The sequence below is a fragment of the Acinonyx jubatus genome, chromosome A2 (genome assembly GCF_027475565.1).
Source record: "Acinonyx jubatus isolate Ajub_Pintada_27869175 chromosome A2, VMU_Ajub_asm_v1.0, whole genome shotgun sequence".
Classification (NCBI taxonomy): Eukaryota; Metazoa; Chordata; class Mammalia; order Carnivora; family Felidae; genus Acinonyx; species Acinonyx jubatus.
In genome coordinates, this window is record NC_069383.1 from 56,084,553 (window position 1) to 56,107,617 (window position 23,065).

A 23,065-nucleotide genomic window follows, 5' to 3' on the forward strand; every position below is an offset into this window, starting at 1 on the left:
GAAAGAGAATAAACTTGGTTCATCATATAAGCCTAGGGAGTCTTCGAAGTCTGATATTAGACATCCATCCGTTGCTGCTCCCTTCAGGGCTACTACTCCCATGCTAAGGTCCCACATCCAGCCAGTTCTTGGCAGGGCCAGCTCACCTAAGTCAAACCAGAGAATTAAATCAGTCCTCGGTTCTATAGCTAAGGTTCTCAAACTATAAGGAACAAAGCAGTTACCCTGGAATTTATCCAAGATGCAGAGTCTTGGATCCCATGCCACCAAAAATTGATTCAATGGGGGCCCATAACTCTGCATTTATGACAAGTATCCCCATGTCACTCTGTTAAAAATGGTTTACAGATGCCATTGTTTAAAAAATTCTTGTCAGTGTTTATATCTAAGATCATTTGAGCCAAAGTAGGTCAAATCATTAAAGCAGCCAAAAGTGTATTGTCAAAGATTATCCTGGCAGAACAAAAAGGGAGATAGCATGGGTAGCTTTTATTCTCTGCCTAAATCTTAACAGTGTTAGGGCAAATCTTACGACATGAAACTGGATGGATACATATTCAGATGGAATTACCGTGTGAAACATATGTCCTCAAATGGGAAGAGATCCCTTCACTTTGAGATCCTACAAAAGATTTCAAGGAGGATCCCTAAGGTCAGGATTGCTGTAATTGTGACCTAAGGTCTAAAGTTGGATGAAGTCGTTTTTAGGGATACTTCTCTGCCTACCATAGTATTCTCTAAGGGAACACACGAAGATGGTAGTTACCTACCTCTGATCATAGTCCTTCCAGGACAGGCCATTTCTTCTAATCATAAAATGAGGAACTACTCTCCTTCCTTTAGAATCTCTGTTTTCAGACAGAAAGGCTTGCCAGCTATAGTACCCTGAGGGCTTGAAAGAACTCCAAAGTAACAAACCACTTGATCCCATGGTTAAAAAAATTATATTCTGATTTTTTAATGTCCTGAAGCTTTTCTGTGATACCCGCTGACTGTTTTTTACATTATTTGATCTTGTCTAAATGAAAAGTATCCAATTTCTTCCAGGAGTAAATTTGAGAATCTTACTGGAATAGTGTGTGCATCAAGAGATGCTGTCTGCATAAAGAGTATTTAAAGGTGGCGGGGTGGGGTACCTGGGTGGCTCAGTCGGTTAAGTGGCCGACCTCGGCTCAGGTCATGATCTCGCGGTCCGTGAGTTCGAGCCCCGTGTCAGGCTCTGTGCTGATAGCTCAGAGCCTGGAGCCTGTTTCAGATTCTGTGTCTCCCTCTCTCTGACCCTCCCCTGTTCATGCTCTGTCTCTCCCTGTCTCAAAAATAAATAAACATTAAAAAAACTTTTTGAAAAAAAAAAAAAAGGTGGCGGGGTGACGGTGGGTGGGAGGATGCCTTGGTGGTTCAGTCATTTAGCCTCCAACTCTTGGTTTCAGCTCAGGTCATGATCCCACAGTTCCTGAGTTAGAGTCCCACATCAGGCTCGCTGCTATCAGTACAGAGCCCGTTTTGGATCCTCAGTCTCCCTCTCTCTGTGACCCTCCCCATTCTCTCTCTCTCTTTCTCTCTCTCTCTCTCAAAAATAAATTAAAAAAAAAACATTTAAAAAAAGGATATTTAAAGGGGAGATTGCCCTATAATCACTCAGAGTCATTTACAGAACAGACTAGCCAATAGTAGGTAATAACATTCAGCTGAGAGTGTTGACACACTGCTCAATTTCTAGTTTTCACCAAGGGGAAACACCTACACTGTGTCTATTGAGAGAAAATAAGTCAACAGCTGGAATATATACTCCTGGGCCCTTTCCCAAATCGTGTTCTGTCCAACATAATTAAGAGCACAAACTAATATAATGTTATATGTCAATTATACATCAATACAAAATTTAAAAAGAATACAACCCTTTCTAGTTTGGGAAGTTAGTTCTCACATTTAAAAAGGATCTACTAGCAATTACCCTCAGTGTCAAGGTAATATCTTTTTCAGTGACTTTTGTGTGGAAAAAGGTCCGCTGATGCTGACATCTCAAGGACATCTGAGGTTTGAGAAGGAAACTTTTGAAACCCACAAAGCTATGATTGTGACATTTAAAAGGTCAACGCCATCCCAATTATTTTCAAATGCCACCATTGAGAAGAGAATTGCCCTAATCTGACCAATCATGAGTGTTCCAGAAAAACAAAAAAGAAGTTAATTGGATTTGATTCAGTGAAAAGACTAATTGCACCCAGTTATGTGTCTTGGAATTCGCTAAATTTGATTAATACTGTGATACATTCATCCATCCATCTGCTAATTCATTCATTCAGTTTGAAATTCCATCATATTATCCAGAAACTTGATCGCAACAGCAGAGCTTTGTCTGAGGAGTTATGGCAAGGTTGGATATAAAAATAGATGATTCCCTCACCCCAACAGTACCAGTAATGGCAAATGAAACAGCACATTCAATTCCATTTTTATGTAGCATGCAGTTCAAAACTGTTTCCTTGCTTCATAATTTCTTTTCTTCATTGACTTGCCCATCATGAAGCAAAATTCCCTTTTTCAATACATTTTTTGCTAGAGAATTGAGAGAGTATCAAAATGCTTTGCAACACAAAAGCTTTATTTCAGCCACTATTATGAATATGTACAAGTAAAAATTTTTTTCTGAGTAAAAATGAAATATGGTGGTCATTGAAGCTGCATCTATTTTAATATGCGGTGGTTTATGATTCATTATATTTAACTGAGAATAAAACCACTCATCCTGATGGGTCTAGCCAGAGTATCATGTAAGAAAATCACAATCATATCGTCACAGTATCAGGAAAAATATTCACTATGTTGGCACACTAGCATTTTGTGTGCTAAATTACAAAATAATCCTTGAAGAACTCCAGTTATCATGCTTTAATAGGTGATTGAAGTAGAATAAAAATATTCAAGAACTGGTGGTAGAAAAGTAAATTATCAAATTTTTGATCCATGTACAAGGAGAAATACACTATTTAACCAGAAATAGATTTCTTTTAAATCCATCCCCCCAACATTTAATGTCTGTTTTCCTGGCAATTTTTCTATATATTTTAAAGAAATGTCAATTTTGGCAAAACTGCATAAATCACTAATGGTATCAAAGTATTAAGTTCAATTTTTGGTTCAGCTCACTACCCTAAGGGGGAAAAAGTAGTGTCATTTCTACTTTATAGTATGTATATCTTCTGTAATGGCTAATAAATTTCAGTGAAAATTGTTTCATCTGAGGTGGCTAAGTGTTACGCTGCAAAAACTATAATAAGCTGTCTTAGAACAAGATTGGCCATCTTTCATAATCTCATCACCCAATACTTGCTTGTTCTGGCCATTGTTTTTGTCTGCTTCCATTACAACCATGGTTTCAACATTTTCCATTATGTAGTTTAAAATTGAGAAATTCTACAGTAGACTTTTTTACTCTTAAAAGTAAAATAAACTTTCTTGGACAGAAAGAAATGCTAATAAGGAATTCATTAACCAGCATTTAGGTCAATGCTGAGAGAGAAACAGAGACAGAGAAAAGCAGAAGGAATAAAGAAGTTTTCAATCATTTATTCATTTTAGGGATCTTTGAACAACCCCTTTCCTTCTTTACCTCGTAGACTGTTTTTTTCCCTTCTATTTTCCCTCTTATTAGGAAAATTGGACACATTCACATTTAGTCTGATTGCTTACACTATTGAAATTATTTATACCAACTTATTTTATAGTTTCACTTTATTTCCTTTCACTTTTAAAAAAATTTCCCTGACATCTACTGGTTCAATCTTTATTGTCAAATTGTATTTTTCTCTTTATTTTTATTTTCTCAGTTGCTATATTGTAATGCACAAATTTAAAGTTGTACTTATCTGTCAATATCTAAAACTCGTTAGTTCCTCTGTTATTCTGATAAATGATAAAAGAGTTTTAGAACCACTACTTACATCTTTACCCCCACCTCACCATCTCTTACACCCAAATCACCTGGGATACTCATTGTAAACAGATATTAATTTTTCCAACCAATACTTTTCAACCTAAAAGATTTACTGGGGTTTTTTTTGTGCTTTTTCTACTACATTCCTGTCTTATCTCATGTCTTTCCCTGTTTGTTTTCCTAAACAACGGCTAGTAATTCTTATAGGATGTCTCACGTGGAATAATGTTTTGGAGCCTGTATTAGTTTCCTAGTGCTGCTGAAAAAATTGCCACAAACTTAGGGCTTAAAGAAACTGAAATCTATTCTCTTTAAGTTCTGGAGGTCAGAAATCTAAAATAGGTCTATGGGACTAGATTCCTTCTGGAGGCCACTGGGAGAATCGGTTTCCAGCTCACAGAGGCTGCCTACATCCTGGCCTCAGGGCCCTCTTCCTCACCTTTCAAAGCCAGCAGTATGGCCTCTTCAGATCTCTTTCTCTGTGTCTCTTTGTGTCTTCTTCAAGCCTTCTTTCTCTTTTGACCTTCTTGTCTTCCTCCTAAATGACTCTTGGGATTACATTTAGGGCCCACCTGGACAATCCGCAATAATCTCCTCATCTTCAGATTCTTCATTTAATCACATCTGCAAAGGCTTTTTTTTTTTTTTTTTTTTTTTTTTTTTTTAACATACAAGGTAACATGCGTAGATTCTGGGGAGTAGGACACACATATCTTTGGAGAGCCATAATTCAGCCCACCACAGTACTTTTGCCCAAATGCTCCTGTCTTTTTTGTAATCTCTTGTGGGAATGGAGTTTGACTATACATACAGCCCAAAGTTCAAATGTTCTTTTTTTCAAAATCTTGTATTTTTATCTTAATATTCTTTTAGGCTGTTAGTTATCTTTGGTGCAGATATCTTTTTCTACTTTTCCTGTAGTTACAGTTGCCATCCACATTTGCATATACCCTGGAAATGATAGGCTTTGCTACCCCTTTGCCAAGGGCTTAAAGCATTTGCTTCATAAGAAAGAAGGCCTAAGGACAGAACAGAACTTGGCACCACCGACCTCCCTCTCCCCACACCTACTTACGTGACAATCCATGTCCCCTCCTCCTATCTCTGTAACAAATGGCACAGTTTGTGTATCCAGAGTTTTCTTCGAGGGCCTTCTACCTCTTTAACTGCAGTTATTCCACTTCCCTGGACCTCGACATTCTGATGGGCTTTCAAAGTTATCAATCTATAGTTTTCTGCTTTCTCTTATTGTTTAAGTGGAAATGGCATCGTTGTTCTTTCTACATCTTAAGCAAAAGCACAAGCCTCCATGGGCATTCCATTAAGAAAGTCCACTCAAAATATAGGATGCTATTTCCATAATTGCTCCATTTTATCCTACAGTGAGTCACAACTCTAGTTATCTATTAAATGTAATCTAAATTGGAATCAAATGAATTCCCTTTGGAGGGCTAACTGGTTTCATTACATAGTGGCACTTCCTATCAGTAGATCACTTCATTTATGTAACTTTATAGTAAGAGCAAAGCAAATGATTCTCCCTGGATTTAAACAGCCCATCTTCTCAGAAATAAAATTATATTTTCCCACGTAAAATTTCATATCTAATTTAGATGTTTCCAGCCATCATTTTTACTTTTTTTAATAAAACTATTTTTTCACTTGTTTCATGTCAGGCAAGTGCTTTGCATTCTTAAAAAAGTTCTATTGAGCACAAACAGTATTTTGAAAAATAACAAATTCTCTGTATAATAAGGTACACTTAACTTTGGACTGTAATACAATTGATTCATCTTGCGATCATTTTTATTACACCAAAAATTAACCATGGCAGGGGGAAACAAGCATTATAGATGACCAAATGTTCATTGAACACTTCTGGTTGGACATAATGTACACTGTACTAGCACTGAAAAATCCTTTTGAAAAGCATTCCATTACATTTTTAGAAATTAACTTAAAGAAGTAAGAATATTACATGTGTGATTTGTGACCTTGATGAGTGACAATGAGCAAGTTGCTAAGCCTGTCTAGACCTCTACTTCCCCGACATGCAAACTGCAAGGGCTGAATTAAGTCATCTTTTAAGATCCTTTCCAGTGCTCTGACTTGGGGTTCAGATAGCCAGTGAAATAAAAGATCATATACTGCTTTTTTTGTGCTTCCTTTATACTTCTTTATAAACTGTGATGGCTAAATTTCAGCTAAAATCCTTTAAATCCTCCTCAGAAATTCCATGATTTTTATATACTGCCCATTACATGGGTTGGTTTTTTTCCTCAGATTCCAGGTTTCCTCCAGGGAATGTGAATTTTGGATACCCTGACAGATGTGACTATTGAGAAGTATTTACACTCCACCCCTGATTGAGAGTGGAAAATATTGTTTGGCTCACCTCATAACTCTACCTTTCCCCTCCCCAGCCCTGAACTTCCTTTTCTTAGTGGACGATAGAAGGAAGCGATTTTATTGCCACCTGAATCTTCTTTAAAAAAATTTTTTTAATGTTTTATTTTTGAGATAGAAAGAGATAGACCAATTGTGAATGTGGGAGGGGCAGAGAGAAAGGGAGACACAGAATCCAAAGCAGGCTCCAGGCTCTGAGCTGTCAGCACAGACCTTGATGCGGGGCTCAAACTCAGGAACTGTGAGATCAGGACCGGAGCCGAAGTCTGACACTTAACCCACACTGAACCACCCAGGCACTCGTGCCACCCAGATCTTCTAACCAAGTTGCTGGGATGGAGAGCTCTGCCTAAGCTCCTGAGGTCCCCTCAGGCTTGGCTGTGAATAAATAATGGCAATGTTTACAGATTTCAGAAGAGATCCAAGGAACACAAAACTCCACTGCTTTCAAATTATTTCAAGAATGAGTTCTGGGTGAATGGACTTTCAGGGTGAGTAATGGGTTAGTCAGGCAAGCAAGGAAAAGGGCATGTTGAGGCTTTGACCTGAAGCTTGGAAGCACTGAGAGGTACAGAACTAGTCCAAATCTGGAATGGCTTGAGCCAGCCTTGATAGACGTGAGATGGGGTCATCACTTAGAAAGAGTCCACATGAGGACAAGTTCATCTAGACCCAGGACACAAAGGGGGGTGACAAATGGTTACTCAAAAGTAGCTTTTTAAAATTTCTGAAAAGTATACAAGTATTTAAGTTTTATGAAGTTCTGAGCTTTTATCTTCTCATGATTTTATGGTATTAAAATTATTTTATTAGCTCAATTTATATAGTATATTAACCCTTTGTCTTTCATATGCTTTCTAAATATAATCCCAATCTGTTTTATGCCTTTGAAAGATATGTTATTTTTTTACTATCAAAAATATAATTTTATGTATTAATATTTATAAGTATTTTCCCTTTTGGTCTGTGACTTTGTTGTTATGTTTAGTGAATCTTTCCCTCTCCTCCAAAATTATATAAATACTTAACTTTGTTAAATGTTACTATACTTTTTTTATACACTTAAATATGCAAACCATTTCCTAGACATTTTGGTGTATGATGTTAAGGACAGTTAATGAACTATCCCAATCCCTTTGGATCTTGATCTTTTTCCCATTAATTTGAAAGATTATATAAGAAGCAAATTATAGCATATCCTTGTGTTCCCTGATCTGTCTTGCTGCATCATTGCCTGCTTTATAATCATTTTGTTCCCCTATATAGAAAGTTCCCTGAAAAGGGAAACTTCCCTTACTCATTATTTCTTTATCAAATTTTGTTGGTGTTTCTCACAAGCATATGATTGATTTCAGATAATTAGTAGAATATTTTTATGTGTATATTTAAAAATCTACCCCTGTGTGAAACACTCATTTAAAACCACTTATGTTATTAGTTCAGGCTTGAGATAGAAAAATGTAAAAGAAAATCAGAAGGAAAATCTTAACAGCATTCAAAGCTTTCTTTGCTAGTCTGAAAGCCCTTAGCAGGCTTATTATTTATTAATGAATGTATTATTTTATTTATATGGTTTGCTTCTAGCCAGATGTATGTATAAATATACCTTGAAATGGCTCTAAATATTTTTAAACAATTTAAACGATTTGCTGTTTTCCAATAACCAAAATATCTAATAGTGTGTCACTGGTAGACGATTTCATGCAGCAATTATGTCACCAATATGCTCATTTACAAGAAATTACATGCCACCAATATTCTCCTTGAGTTCTTCCAACATACTCACAAGGACAGTATTTCTGATAGAATGAGGAAGGAAGTTACCATTTTACTGACATAGTTTGAGAGATACAAAGAATGTCTCTAAACAAAAACATCTCCCTGTCTGATGCCTTATTTTTTGTTTGTGTGAGATTCACTACCTGTAGTAAAGCTCATTGATTTCTAATTGCTTAGAAATCTATTATGAATGAATGTATCATACCACTTCTCTCCCTGAGAAAATAGAAAGGGATAAGAAGACAGTGAAAGAAAACAGGAATAACAAAACTCTAAATGTATTTACTTCCTAATTTTGCCTGGTGTAAAACTGATTCTGGTTTGCTCAAGTCCCACAATTACTTATATCAACCTTACAAAGAACAGATTTTCATTAAAGTTTGCATTTTTATCTCTTAGTATTCTAGAATGAGGCATTTTTCTTTCCAGCTTTTGATGGGAATATAACATTTTCAAGCTTCCCTGGAACAAGTGTCATGAGTGAGCTATAAGCTAAAAACTAGAGGTCTTCTTATCTTTGAATGTGGAATAATTGTTATTCTTTTCCTTTTCAGTTTCTTCTTTGTGGCATATGTGGAATATTGTGCGCCAAAAAAAAATCTGGACTTGTCGTAAGTTTCTGCCTTGTTTGTATCGTGCATTGACGTATTTGAAATGTTGGAACCCAAAAATGGAAATGATGAGAAGCCAACTTTCACATAGTGAATGTTACTCATTTAGGATGAAAAGAAGACTGACAAATAAATACTGGCTTTTTCATTTGCAAAAAAAAACAAAACAAAAAAAAAACCCCAACAACAAAAAACAAAACAAAACCCATCAAGATTATTATAGACTATGACAAAAGAAAAAGAAAGAAAAGCTTTGATATACTCTTTAAATGCATGAATATGCAACCCATAATGACTGCTGTGGTTGACAATCTCCACTTTTCCAGTTTATAGACTCCCAGACACACATGAATTCTTCAGTAAGCTAAAAAAGACATGGCTTGAGTTCATGGGAAATTTAACTGTTTAAATGTGGAACTGGGCCTACAGATTACTGGCTTTGACTGTGAAGTTAATTTTGCAATGCAGCAAAACAGCTGTGTTGTTATAGTTACAGTTAATTCCCAATGATTTTTTTTATTTAATTTTATTTTATTACTGTGAATGTAATTGTAAGTGTTTTCAGATGTTTTACGGTACTATCACGACTTTCCGGGTTGTAAGACATTCACCCAGTTAACTCTGATAATGGCTGGAGTACAATTTCTATACGCTGAAGTGTGGATTCCCCACATCCCTCCATGATGTTTTTTTGAGAGTTCAAAAGAAAGAAACAGTGTTGTTTATTTTATCATGTGCAATAGGAAAGATCATAGACCTTTCTAAGTTGGAAAAATTAATACTATGCTTGGACCTTACAAAGCAGGCTTTGAGCCTAAAAAGAGTTTTCCAGGGGGAGGCCAGTTATCTGAGGAGGACAGGGATAGGAGTATTACAGCTATTTTTGTTTAACTACTTTTTCAATCATATCTTTTTTTATGAAAATATCTACTGTGACAAAAAAAAAATGAAGCACCCATTGCTTTAGACATATGAGGTATAATTTTTTAAAATCATATAAAGGGAAACCTTTACATACAAATTTTTGGAGGCTCTTAATTTTCATCTATGATTCTTCCATCACTTTTTAGACTTGGCCTTCATTCTTTGTATGCTTTTATTTTACTACTGTCTTTATAGCCATATAAGAATAATTTCTTAGAACTTAGAAAAGAGAGAGAGAGAGGGAGAGAGAGGGAAAGAGAGGAAGGAAGGAAGGAAGGGAGGGAGGGAGGGAGGGAAGGAGGAAGGAAGGAAAGGCAAGGAAAGAATGAGAGAGGGAGGGGAAAACAGGGAGAGGCAGAGAAGGAGAAAAGGAAGAGGGGTACGGGAAGGCAGGGGAGATGTCTTCATCCATTTGGGCTATTAACAAAGAAGGATATACTGGGTGGCTTATCAACAACAGAAATTCATTTCGCACAGTGCTGGAGGCTGGACCTCGATTAGGGTCCCTGTGTAGTTGGGTTCTGGTAAGGTTCTCTACCAGGTTGCAAATTTTTGACTGTGATCTCATGTGGCAAAAGGAAAAAGAGAGCTCTCTAAAGGTCTCTCTTATAAAGGCACTGACCCCATTTATGAGGGCTCTATTCTCCTGACCTAATTGTCTTCCAAAAATCCCATCTGCAAATACCATAGTATTGGGGTTTAGGCTTCAACATTTGTATTTAGAGGGACACAAATATTCAGTCATAGGAGAAGGGGAGGGAAGAAATTTTTTTAAAGGCACTAGTGTCTTTTTTCTGTCTTTCTAATTCTCTTAAGAGTTATAAAAGAAAAAAATCATAAGTGCTAAACTTTTTAGAAACTACCATTCACTTTAACTTCTTTCACCCTCTGATATTCCCATTGATGACATTTAGCTATCAAGGATTCTCACCCTTCAAAGTGCATGGTAATTTCTCCACTCCAAGTATCTCTAGAGTCTAAATTCTGTAGTCTGGTGAAATTCAAACCTCGTATATGGTTTTAAATGTGGGTATAGATTTTAACATTTTAATACCTAGGTGAGAATGTTCTGTTTGCATATGTTAAATGAAGTAGCAAGCCTTTAAAGAATGAATAAGAATAATATTAGGAGAGATACATTGTGTTCTTATGATAGCCAAATAATTTGTCATTAACTTTCTTAATTAATAGTAGTTCATCATTTGAAGGCTAGAATGTCACATCTTTCCATGTTTTCTGAGAATATGTAAACACCAAAGTATTTCCCAAGAAACTGCATGCCATCTGAATATCCTTTAAAAGGTAGTATATTGATTCTATGTGAAACTAGGAGCTACAGTTTCCCACTTTGGATGATTCAGTTATTTGGTAATTGATATTCAGTATTATATTTAATTAACTATAAAAAGATACAGTCACCCATCAATGGATTTTTAGGCTTGGTAATAAATACTGTGAGATGGACACAATTAGGATGCTGAATTAAGTGAGAGAAACAAAACAAACTACTTGGTATTCTTTCTGCCCACCATCCTATTTCATTATGCTATTTCATACATCCATGGCCTTACCCTTTTCTGGGAGTGGCATGCACTTAGTTTAGATGACATGTTATCAGGAAGCCTTGTCTGAAACCCTTGGTTATGCTAAATTCTCCTCCACCCTACTCTAAGGGCAACCAATTCATCCCTCTTTCTTAATATCTGCTATGCCATGTTGAAATGTTGGATCTTCTCTCACACAAGACTGCTGTGTACTCAAGGACAACAAATATGAGCTATTATTTTTTGTAATGCCAACAGCTGCCTCACTCGGGGCCTAACAGATGCCAGGTACTCAATAAATGCTCACTAAAGTCAACTAATTGTCGACAGCAAACGATTCCTAATAACGTAAAATTAAATGCTAAATTAAGTTAAATAACTGTTTATCCTATGGAATTATGCCAAAGGAAGTCAGTAAATCCGGGAAGGCTTTCTGAAGAAGGTAAGGCTAGATTTGAGTCTTCCATCTAGCAATCCAAGAAAAAAGCAAACTAATTTCCAGGAAATGGGAAATATCACTGAGGCGGGAATGAACAAGCTATATGATTAGCAAGAGAGGCAACTGGAGTAGAGACCGTGTTCTGGACAAAAATGGAAATAAGTTTAAATAATTATATTAGTATCACACGCTAAAGTATAAAGGAAGCCCATAGGGGAACTTAGAGAATACAAATACAAAAAAAAAAACCAAAAAACCCACGTTGAAGCTTTTGGAATATTCAATATTCAGTTACATATTTATGTAACATTTAGGTTGAATACCATCCACCCCCACCAGCTCTCTTTATAGAGACCCAAATCAAACCAATAATGAGATCAAAAGTAAAGCCACATCCTGTGTTTCCCCAAAACAACCAGATAGTATTTTTGGAATGTATATTGTGTATTCTTCATTGTGGTGCCACAGATTTAAAAAAGATTTGTAGTATAAAGGACCAGTTCACAGGTAGTCCCTAACCTATCCTATGGGGGAAACAGATACACGATAAAACTCATATAAATGAAGAAAACAGGTTAACTATATTCTCTAAGCTCACTTAGCTAGAGCAGTATAAACATTTGAAGTTTGTTGGAACTAATGACAATTCAATGAGAAGATATTTGGATATTTTAGGGGGATTAACATAGTGAAACTGGATTTAGAGTCAGAAAATCTGGATTCAGTCCCTACCTAACCTTGAGTTTTGCCTGTTCACCATTTTCCTAAGTATATATCACGATTTCTCTCAGGGGTTTGCTGGGTGGGTTAATTGAGATGATATCTGCTCAAGTTGTTAGCACATGATAGATAGTAAATATTTAAATCTGAATCTACCTTGAAGACAAATTTTGCTTATTTCAGGGTTTTCAAAAAGATGTATCCCCGGCCTTTACACAGTCAGCTATTAATTCTGAAACACTGGTCTGCACTCTCTTCCCTGAGTTGGGTTGCATGGGAACTTGGTGAAACTATGGCTCTCGTCCTCTAAGACCCAAAGCACTTTCTCTTTATTGTAGCTCAGTCTTCCGGGAGGTGCGCGGCAGGATGGGGCGCTGTGTTAGGTTGGCTTTCCTTCCTCATCTTTGACACTCTCTTCCTTCTTCCTATCAGATGATCCTTTTTTCTGCCTGCTGCATCTGTGGACTCATTGGGGGCATCCTGAACTTTCAGTTCCTGCGGGCAGTGACAAAGAAGACCTCTTCCCTCTATCCTCTGCATCTCGCCTCCATGTCTCTCGCGTGCATTGGGATTGGTGGCTGCACCCTGTCTTCCTGGCTCACGTGTCGACTAGCCAGCTACGAGCAGAGGAGGATGTTCTCTGAAAGGGAGCATTCGCTGCACCACTCTCATGAAATGGCCGAGAAAGTGAGTTTTGTACCTTTTCTGCTCACTGCGAGCGTGGGATGAAGACTGTCGTCAAACCTTGGTGAACCAATTTGCAGCTTAGATGAGAATTTGAGGAATTGGGATTTTATAAAAGTTTGGCCCTATTGGACTAGGAGTAGAAAATTTTTATTATTTTTTTCTCTGCTATTTTGGGTACACCTATTTTCAATCTCATAGCTATCTATATAAAAACACCGTTCCTAAAATAGCATTTCATAAAATAGTGAATGCCTTATAAATATGGATTTGTATGTATTGTACTGAGGAAAAGCACATAAACTAAATACACTTGCAACTCAATAATGCCAGTTTCAGAAATCTGATGAATTCCCCTTTCTAGCTCACCTCTTGTGCTTGTAAGTAGATGCATTTGATTATGTAAATTAGATTTTCGAGCATAAAAGGACCTTTTAATAAGGCCACAAAAAGCCTTGCCTATCAGTGCCCATATTACAATCCACATAAAGCTTCACTAAATTCTCATCTAAACTTCATGCATATTTGTGTAGCTTTGCCTGTATTTTAAGTAATATTCTTGCATAATTGCTTCATGAAACCCATTTATATCGGAAACAACACTTATTGCTTAAAGCACAAATAGTGAGCTGTCTGTGTTTCTGTTACATTTTGCACATATTTCTTAATTCAGTTCCTGTTACTCGACCTCTGAAGGAAAAGATAAAAGATCTGTAAAATAAACTTGCTAAGATAATGGCCACATCATATTTCACTTGGTATCATGGAAATAAAACTGCATGATCACAGGATAGAAGAAAGAGTAGCAAGAGTTACTACTGCATATTCCTTTATAATGTTATCTTGAAGAAAAAAATATTTGTTCTATAGTTTTATGCATTTCCATTTTGTATGCAGTCAATACATTCAAATAAGGAGAGTAGATATTGGATATTCATTCTTAAATTGTTCCGTGGAAAAGCAATTTTAAACAGATGTACACATGTTCTTGAAAAGAATTTTATAGTACAAATAGGAGGACTGGTAATTTCAAGAAATGGGTTGTTAAAAATAGATTATCATTATATATTTGGATAGTGGCTCTTTTGTTCTCTATTTGTATACTAGTGTGCTTTAGTTTGTTTTGTGTATATGTGCAATATTTATTATATGATTGTTATATTTATATTAGAGATTGAGGGCTATTGAAATAACCGACTTGCCCAGCTGCCCGGTGGTGCCCCCGACACCAGAGTTACCTACAAGGTACGCTGATTTTTAGGGAGTTACCATGTTGTAATGTCACTGCAGGAAGCAACGCCTCTTCTAGGAAGCCATGATGTCAGCAGATCAGTCTGCTGTAATGTCTGTTGTTCCTCAAAGTATTGCTTTCATGAGAACTACTTTGAGGACGCAACATGAACCTACATGGCAGAGTCTTGCAGCTTGAAACTTGGTTGAGTATTTAAAATATTCAGCCTCCTATAAGCATCCAAACACATTTCTGTTTGGATGATTCATGACTTCTTTATTTTCTGCTACATCATGATTCTGACTCAATACCATCATTCACAGACCAGAGTTTTGTTTTTAATAATAGGTGACTCTGATACAGACAAACTGTATCTCCCTTGTGCCAAAACTACATGAGCAGGTAACCTAAGTTTGACACTAATATAGTAAAAATGCTATATGAAAGCCATCTTTTCATAAAATTATCTGATGTGATACATTTCAAATTTATTTCCTGTATTTTTGGTTGCTAAAAATAACTTAGTCACCCACCATTCTTGCCTTGATTAAGCAATATAATTGGAAATGTAGAAAGCTAGACAGATACTTTGGCCCCATTGCAGAAAGTTTATCCATTTGCAAATAGTCCCATTTGATCCTGCCCAAATTTAGAATATATTCTTTGTGTTAAGTTGGACATGCCTATTTGCAAATAAACTGAAGATGCTAATATATTTAAAACCTAATTTATGCTGTATTCTCTTATCAGTGATTTTACTTTGTCCATACTAGTATGAATTTAGTTAGAAAAAACTCCTTTCTTTTGTAAGATTTTTGAACACTGGGTTTTTTCTTCACCCTGAAATAAAATATTATACATTAGATTAATTTTTATGGGTTTTAAGCCAATTTTTTTAAATTTGATTTATTTTTAGAGGGAGAATGTGCATACCTGAGCAGGGGAGGGGCAGAGAGAGTGGGAGAGAGAGAATTCCAAGCAGGCTCTGTTCTGTCAGCATGGAGTCTGACACAGAACTTGATCTCACAAACCATGAGATCATGACCTGAACCAAAACCAGGATTTGGCCCTTTAACTGACTTAGGTGCCCCTGAATCAACTTTTTGAATGCAAATTCACTTTAAGAGAACAAGTACCTAAGAATCTTACTTCTATAAATTCATTAGGAAATTGTTTTTGTACTAATAGAAGGAATAGAGAAAGCTGAATGAGTAAATTCTGTTACAGATCATTTTTGAAGAATCATTTCTATCTTATCTCGCCACCCACAGTGAGTTCATGAATGAAGCCTCAAATCAGGCTTCTTATCTATAAACTTAACCTCAGGGCAACAATTCCACCACATTTCCACACTTACTTGTACCATGTACATTTCTAGCAAAGCCAACCACTCAGATAGACTGAACCATCGCCAGGCCACCAAAGCAGGTTGCTGGCACCGAAGGACCTTCATTTTCCCTCAGTCTTTACCTCCAAAGAGTTTGAGTTTCTAGGCTTATTACTTTGTAATTCCTTGGCACCTTACTGAGGAGGCACATTGTATACCCAGGTATAAGACAACTCCCTAGGGTCTGGAAGGAGCCAGGCACTTTGCAAAGAGAGACAAATCTTCATGTAAGAAGAGGTTAAGTCTCCAATGCATATTGTCATCTTTCTCAGAATTTTCTTGGAAGGAACTCTACCAAATCTTTAAAAGACAACAAAATTTTCAAAAGCAAAGTTCTAAAAACCAGGTCAATTCCTACCTTCCGGTCCTTCCTGGATCCTCCTAAGTAACTTTCCAAACCACCCAATACAAGAAGCATGAATGTTTATTCTACCACATCTCCTATATTGAATTTTCAAAGAGAAGAGATTCAGAATAAGGCATGGATACCTTTTTACTTTTCAAATAAATATTTGGAAGAATTTCTAAAGTTTACAAAAGCAAGTACATTAACTTTTAATGTACTTAAAAGGTGAATTTAAATGGTGAATTTCAATTCACCCAAATAGCAATTAGATATAAACTGATGGGCTTGAGATAAATGAGCAAATAATTTTGATTTGAACTTTATTTACTATATATTTTGCAAATAGGCTTGTTAAAGTGTAAAATTCTTTTAGATATTTTTTGCCTAAATATTCTTTATAATATGGTATACTAATATTATAAATGGGAATGGGCTTCATATCTCCTCATATTTCTTTAATGTTTAGGGAAGATTTTACTGTTCAATAAACATGAATTCAAAACATCTAAATTTTTTTAAAATTAACATTTTCTAAAATTGCAAATGGAACTTATGTTAGTTCATCCATTATATCTAAATTTCGTTTGCCTTCCATGTAGTTTTCCTTATTAACATCTTAGTAATTGATCCCTTAAAAAACATGTTGAGGTTTTACTGTTTGGTTGGTTGGTTTTTTTTTTTCACTGTAGCATTGATAGTGTCATGAAAACCAATTATTGTGATTTATTAGTAACCCACCATTACATATAAGCAATGATCGCCTTGTGGGCCTAAAAGGCCACCCATTTTTCTATAGAATAAGGTAACCCCTAGAATATGTTGGCACTTTGTTGATATGCTCAGCAGAGAAGCCTATGCAATATGCAATGTGCATAGGCTTAATCATCTAGTTTCTAGGTGAGGTATTTCCAAAATAAAGTTGAGGAACAAAAGGAGAGACTCAGGGCACTGGGGACAGATTAAACTGTTTTTGTGTGTAGAAGACTTTGGTCTAACAGACTATCATTTCAGCATTTTCATGTGCTCCAAGATGCCATGAAATTTCATTTTCTCAAATGCAACAACAATATCAATCCTTGTCCTTCCCCAAAACTCAACAAGTTGTTCAGTGGCTTGAAATTTGTTTTGGAAATTCATTAACCAAATCAGTATCTTACTCTGGAAGTAAACTTTAACTAATTCATCTTATTTTTTCTAACAGGAAATGACAGACAACATGAGCAATGGAGGACCACAACTGATATTTAATGGAAGAGTATAATCAATGTTTTAAAGAACTGAACATTTTTTAGGATTTTCATGAGGAAAGGAAATACCAAAGGACTAGGAGATAAAATTACAACAGTTCTTGCATTTGCTGTTATCTCTCTTGAGCACCCACTGTAATTATTCTCCCACAGTTTTGCCTCATTTATTTCTCCAGCTTTTTTATTGGGTGAAGCCTTCAGTAATGCAGTAATTTTAGCAGAATTTCCAGATTGTTCTAAAGACTTTTCAGGAAAAAAAAAAAAGAGGAATAAGCAGATTCATATTCTACAAAACCACTATTTGACTAGCATGAGTGTTAGATTTGTAATGATATATTTCATATAAATAATCAAAAGTACAAATATCAAGAAGTAACAATAACCTACTGATGTCTTTGTTTTGAAAGACAATGGCTTCAAGAATACCACAATTCAAAACCTCAGCAATGCCTTGTTGTAAAAACATTATAATTATTTCCAATTTGTGAATGAACTATATTTCATAATTTATTTGTAAATGATAAAAAAAACCAAAAACATAAACAAGAATTTTTTTAGAGAGAGACAATGCTAATCTGTATGATATTTTTGCATTTTTGCACAAGAGTGAAAAATTATAAATGAACATCATTTAAGGAAAATAAATATGCTTTCATTATACCGTGCAGATTGATCTGCATGTTCATGAATGAGCCTAAGAATAAAATAAAGTGTGTGTGTGTACATATACTGTAAATATAGAAAATATATACAGCATATATTTATAGCACTCATGAATGTAAATAGGTAGTCAAAAAGAAATTATAATACTTGTTGGGATATTATCAAGATTCTATCCCCAAATATATGGGAAAGCAATTTTTCAAGGCTTTTATATGCCCACAAAATCACACATTTGATTTCTACTAAATTTGTTCATTTTATTCTTTTTATTATGTCTGCTGTGTGTAAATTTCATTGTGACTGACATTTATGGAGTTGAGATATCTGAATAGGGTAGTATAAAGATAGATTACTTATTTGGCTATTTTACTTTTAGGGTATTTATGTAATAACAATGATCAATACTGATTTATAAACATAACAACTTTAAATCACATACTTCCACCTTATAAATATAAACATAATGACTTGTGATTATTCATGATACTTATATTTCAACACCTTACAACCCCGATGATGTATGCCCAAAAGGTAAAGTTATAATTAGCTTTGGTAGAACTTAATTTAGTTTTTTTAACTTTATAGTTTACATGAAACAATACAGACCATTTTTAAAAATACATTTATTCAAAGAACCTGAAAGAGTTCTTTGTAGAAGGAAATAGGCCTACATTTATATAGCTAGATTTAAATCTTCCATAATGGAATGTTAAAATAGAAATCTATGACAAAATGAATAGGCAAGAAAATAGCATAGTCTTTGACATATTTATGAGAATAAAACCTCTGGTAATAGATTTTAAAAATGTAATATTTTAAAATATGTAATTCTCACTGTATTGTATACTTTTATTTTGTCCCCAAAGCTAGTCAGTTTTCAAGTCATTTTTATGAGTTACTTATTGAGCCATAGGTAAATTCAACCTTTAATGTTCAGGATGAGAACATGTTATAATTTAGAAACAAAATATGGGTTTTAATTATAACAAAATAATAATTCCAGTTAATGGAAATCTGAAGGTATTTTAGTTTTAGAGCAACATGATCATCACCTGCCCCATTTAAGTCAACTCATAAGAAAATTCTGGCTGTATATAATCAAAAGAAATAACTGAACTATGGTTGGTGTAGTGTTTGAAGTCTTCTAACTCATATGAATAACTTCTTTATCCAGCACATTACAAAAGTTGCCCATAAATGCAACCTCAATAGTGAATCAACATTATCACTCTTCTATTGATGCCACAAACAGGCATAATCATTGTCACTGAAAATATAAACTATACAATGCAGATATTTTGTATATATCTGGCTCTACTGAACTTACACAAGGATGTAGTTTTGTACTGAAGGAATAACCACTGACTCTAATTTTAGGTGGCATTTCTTTGTAGACGTGTTTGTATAATACAGAGTTATAATACATCAGTAAGATGTTTTAATGCCTTTTGAAATAATCTATGAAATCACCCATCAAAGGACAAAAGTAAGCATCTCATTGCTTTGATATAGAGTTACGAAGAGATGCTATCATTACAATTATCCACATAGTCTACAGTGTATATAACCAAGTATAGATATGTCTTTAAATGTAGTTATTTTAACCCAGTATTTTCAGGGCTCAGTTATTTAGAGGGATTTATTTGTGATTTATAGCGATTCTTTCTGAATTAAACAGGGGAAGTTAGGAAGACATTGTTCAAGTAGCTGAAAATTTAATTTTCACAATAAATTGAGCTATGAACTAGAACATTTTAAGTGACTGCATTACAGTTTTAGTATGAGCCTACCCTTGGGAGAAAGTAAGTTAGGAAAAAAATATGTGAAACTAGTGTGGTGGTGTGCTATAGAGACTAGCTACAAAAAGATGCAGTTATTAGAAGCATAAAAGAATAAAAGTGGACTCTGGAAAATTTTAAACATATATGTGCATATATGTATAAACACACATACACACATATATATACAATCGTTTAGAAGTGGAACATGGTATGATGACTCTATGGATATGTCTATGTAATAAAATGGTGTGCTTTGAAACTACATATGGTGTGAACTTTCTTTTCATCATGAAAAAGTAGTTTCTCCCAATAGGTTCTGAGATTGGCAGGGGACAGGATGCTGTGCACGAAGAGGCAGCAAGAGTCCCAGTAGTGGATACGGTATTCAGAAAAGCTATTTTATGAGATAGGAGACACTGAAGTCTGTTGAAATATAGAGAGGGAGTGGTTGAAGATACAGGACAAGATTCACATAAGAAAGTGAGGTCTGGAGGAGGCAGGAGTTAATAAGATACACATTATAAGAGACAGATTTAGCTATAAATAGGACTGAAGTTGTAGGGGATCTCACAAATGAAACCACAATATTCAGAGAACTCCGCTGACCTGTGTCTGTCAAAAGGTTGCTACTGGCATTTGGGGTAGACAGTAATTCATTGTACAGACTGTCCTTTGCATTTCAGGTCATTAAGCATCTCTGGTCCCCATCCACTAAATGTCAAGAGGATACCCCAGCTGTAATAACCAAAAATGTCCTAACAAATTTTCGCCTCTTTGGCAGGTAATATTGCCCCCTAATTTAGAACCAGTGAGGAAAACCCTTTAATACAATCCAGAGCAGCCAATGTTAATGCTACTTACAAATGTAGACTTGAATTGCTCAGGATCATAAGTTCACTGTTCTAAGGTCTACCTATATTATCTAATAAAGTAGCCACTAATCTAAGCATGTGTGATTAAATATATGTATAAATTAATCAAAACAAAATTAAATGTTCAGTTTCTCAGTTGAACTAACCACATTCAAAGTGCTTGAATAGCCACATATGAACAACAGTTATAGAATATTTCTCAGAAAGTTCTACTGGACAATGCTAATCAAAAGCACACAGAGGGGAACTGTCCCCAACCCTCAGTCAGCCAATTATCATTACAATAAAATATGTGAAAAGAATCAGTAAAGTCTCCATGGAATTTGAAGTTGATGAACCAGTTAAATCCATGGACTGAAAAAAACTGCCATATATATACAGTATATATGTATGTATGTATGTGTGTGTATATATATATACAGTATATATACAGTATACACACACACAGACACACACACAGACACACACACAGACACACACACACACATATATATAGTAGGCCAAGCCCATTATAAAGTCTAAAAGTTGCTATAGAGATTTCATGTTTAAATCTGTTCATGAAAGATTCCACTAAATAACTAAATATTTTATGTTTAACAGGTAAAATGAGATGTGTAACTCCCATTTTTGAAGAAATTTATTCAGCCTATTACCATGCGTCAATGAAAAATTCTGCATTTCTTATGCTTGGGAAGGTGAGAAAAATATGCTGCCCTCCACTTTTTTATTGACTTAGCTCAAAAGTGGCATGTTCAGAAACCGTATGTCCAAGGCTACATTTTCAAAGATGATTTAGCAAACACGTTCTAGAAATTCAGAGAGAGCATCTTAAGTACCATTTGGTTAGAACACAGTTTCCAAATAAAGTTTCAGAACTTGGCATCACTTCACTCTTGTCTCCCTTAAATCATTTTCTGGAAACATATGTGATATTTTTTAATTCAAAGTATATGACAGCCAAGAAATTCAGTTATTCCAAAACCATAAATCACAGGTTGTGAGTTACTCAGAGCGGAGGAAACCAATTCAGAAATTTCTGGAAATGTGGATGCCTAGTAAAATTATACAAAAGGGTTTTTTTTTTCCTCTTTTTTTCCAGGAAAATTATTTACTGAATACAAAAGGTCTTTTACCAGGAATGTAAATATACAGGAACATATTGTAAAAAGTCAAACCATACATCTGAACAAATGTATTTAAAATTTTAATAGTTTGATATTTTCTACATTAACTAGTTATAGGCATATAGCCTTCATTTAACTGGAAATCTTTAAGAACTAGGATCCATCTTTACTTTCCTTCACATCAACTAGGGACTTTTGATTTCAGAGTTTTTCTTCATTAGCACCCAAGGGCTCTACTCTCTTAGCCACACAATACGTTACAAGCCCCACCCCAAAAGCCATTATGTATTTTGTTACTGAAAATTGCCAGAGAGACTCTAGAAGTTGTCTGAAGCCCCACAGAAAATCCTAAGATCTTGTCAAATGCGCAAGTGTTTGATTAGCCTCAACGAATCAGGACTCATGACTTCTCCTTGTATTAATTAATCAAGATATTTGTCCTCACCTACTCACTAAGAGGTCCTCAAATGCCATTTCACAGCATCCCGATGGAGGACTGGAAGATGTCCCTTGGGCTCTCCAAGATCATTGCTCTGGAAAGAAAAGCGGCAGATTCCTTTGTGGGGGGCTCTATCATCCCTTGTTCTGTCCCTAATTGTAAACCAGCCAAGGAAGGTTTTATTCATATAAATACACTCTAAGGGCCCTATGCTGTCTAGATGTTCACTCCCCCTCAATACTATCTAAAAAGTCTTTTGAGATCTGGACTTCTGTGTCTTTTCTATTTATTTTATTAATCACTTCTGCATCAAATCTCTGAGACAAAATACATTTTTAAATTTAATTTAATTTTAAAAGGCTCTAGTTCTTTTATAATAAAAAAACTGTTGGAGAGGATATTTTTTAAGTCATCATAAATCATTGTGATATTAGCCTATTGCTATCTATCAAAAGAAAGGATGGTAGTGCAGCAGGTGAAAGGTAGCCTTTGGTCAAGTCCTATATAATGTACATTGTCTCTAAATGTGAATATTCCTCTATCATATTAATATAACTTATTTAATATGAAATATGGATAAAGCGGTAAGACATTTATATTTCACCTGAAAGATAAGGTCATTTCTGGTTGTACCCATGAATCTTAAAGCTATTCAACCAAATAATGCAATTTGTACACCCTTAAGTCCATAAAACAAACCACAACTCCAACCCCTGGGATCCACTGCCCTTTATTTGTTCTGCTTCTTTTGATTTCAGATCCAAATTTCTGGTTTTGTGACAGTGCTTTGATTTCAGTTTTTAGTTCCTGCACTTGGACCTGAAACCTTATCTCTGTAGTTGTCAAGTTTGACTACGCTTTACTCAAGGCACCCAGGTTTGTTTAACAGGACTCCCTACTTCTGAATCAACTAGTGAAATCCAGCCAGCAG

General features: G+C 35.2%; 1 protein-coding gene across 5 annotated transcripts in view; it reads left to right on the forward strand.

Moving 5' to 3' along the window:
- Positions 1–19,961, forward strand: part of TMEM196 (transmembrane protein 196) — a 56,289-nt gene extending 36,328 nt beyond the window's left edge. For 3 of the 5 annotated variants that reach the window (XM_015080642.3, XM_015080651.3, XM_027072038.2), the window contains exons 2-5: positions 8,677–8,733; positions 12,793–13,047; positions 14,216–14,289; positions 17,210–19,961. In XM_015080642.3, the coding sequence (XP_014936128.1) occupies positions 8,677–8,733; positions 12,793–13,047; positions 14,216–14,289; positions 17,210–17,216 (393 nt within the window). In that variant the 3' untranslated portion in view covers positions 17,217–19,961. The remainder of the gene's footprint in view (positions 1–8,676; positions 8,734–12,792; positions 13,048–14,215; positions 14,290–17,209) is intronic. The other 2 variants (XM_015080663.3, XM_015080657.3) reach the window with 1 other exon arrangement.
- The last annotated feature ends 3,104 nt before the right edge of the window (positions 19,962–23,065 follow it).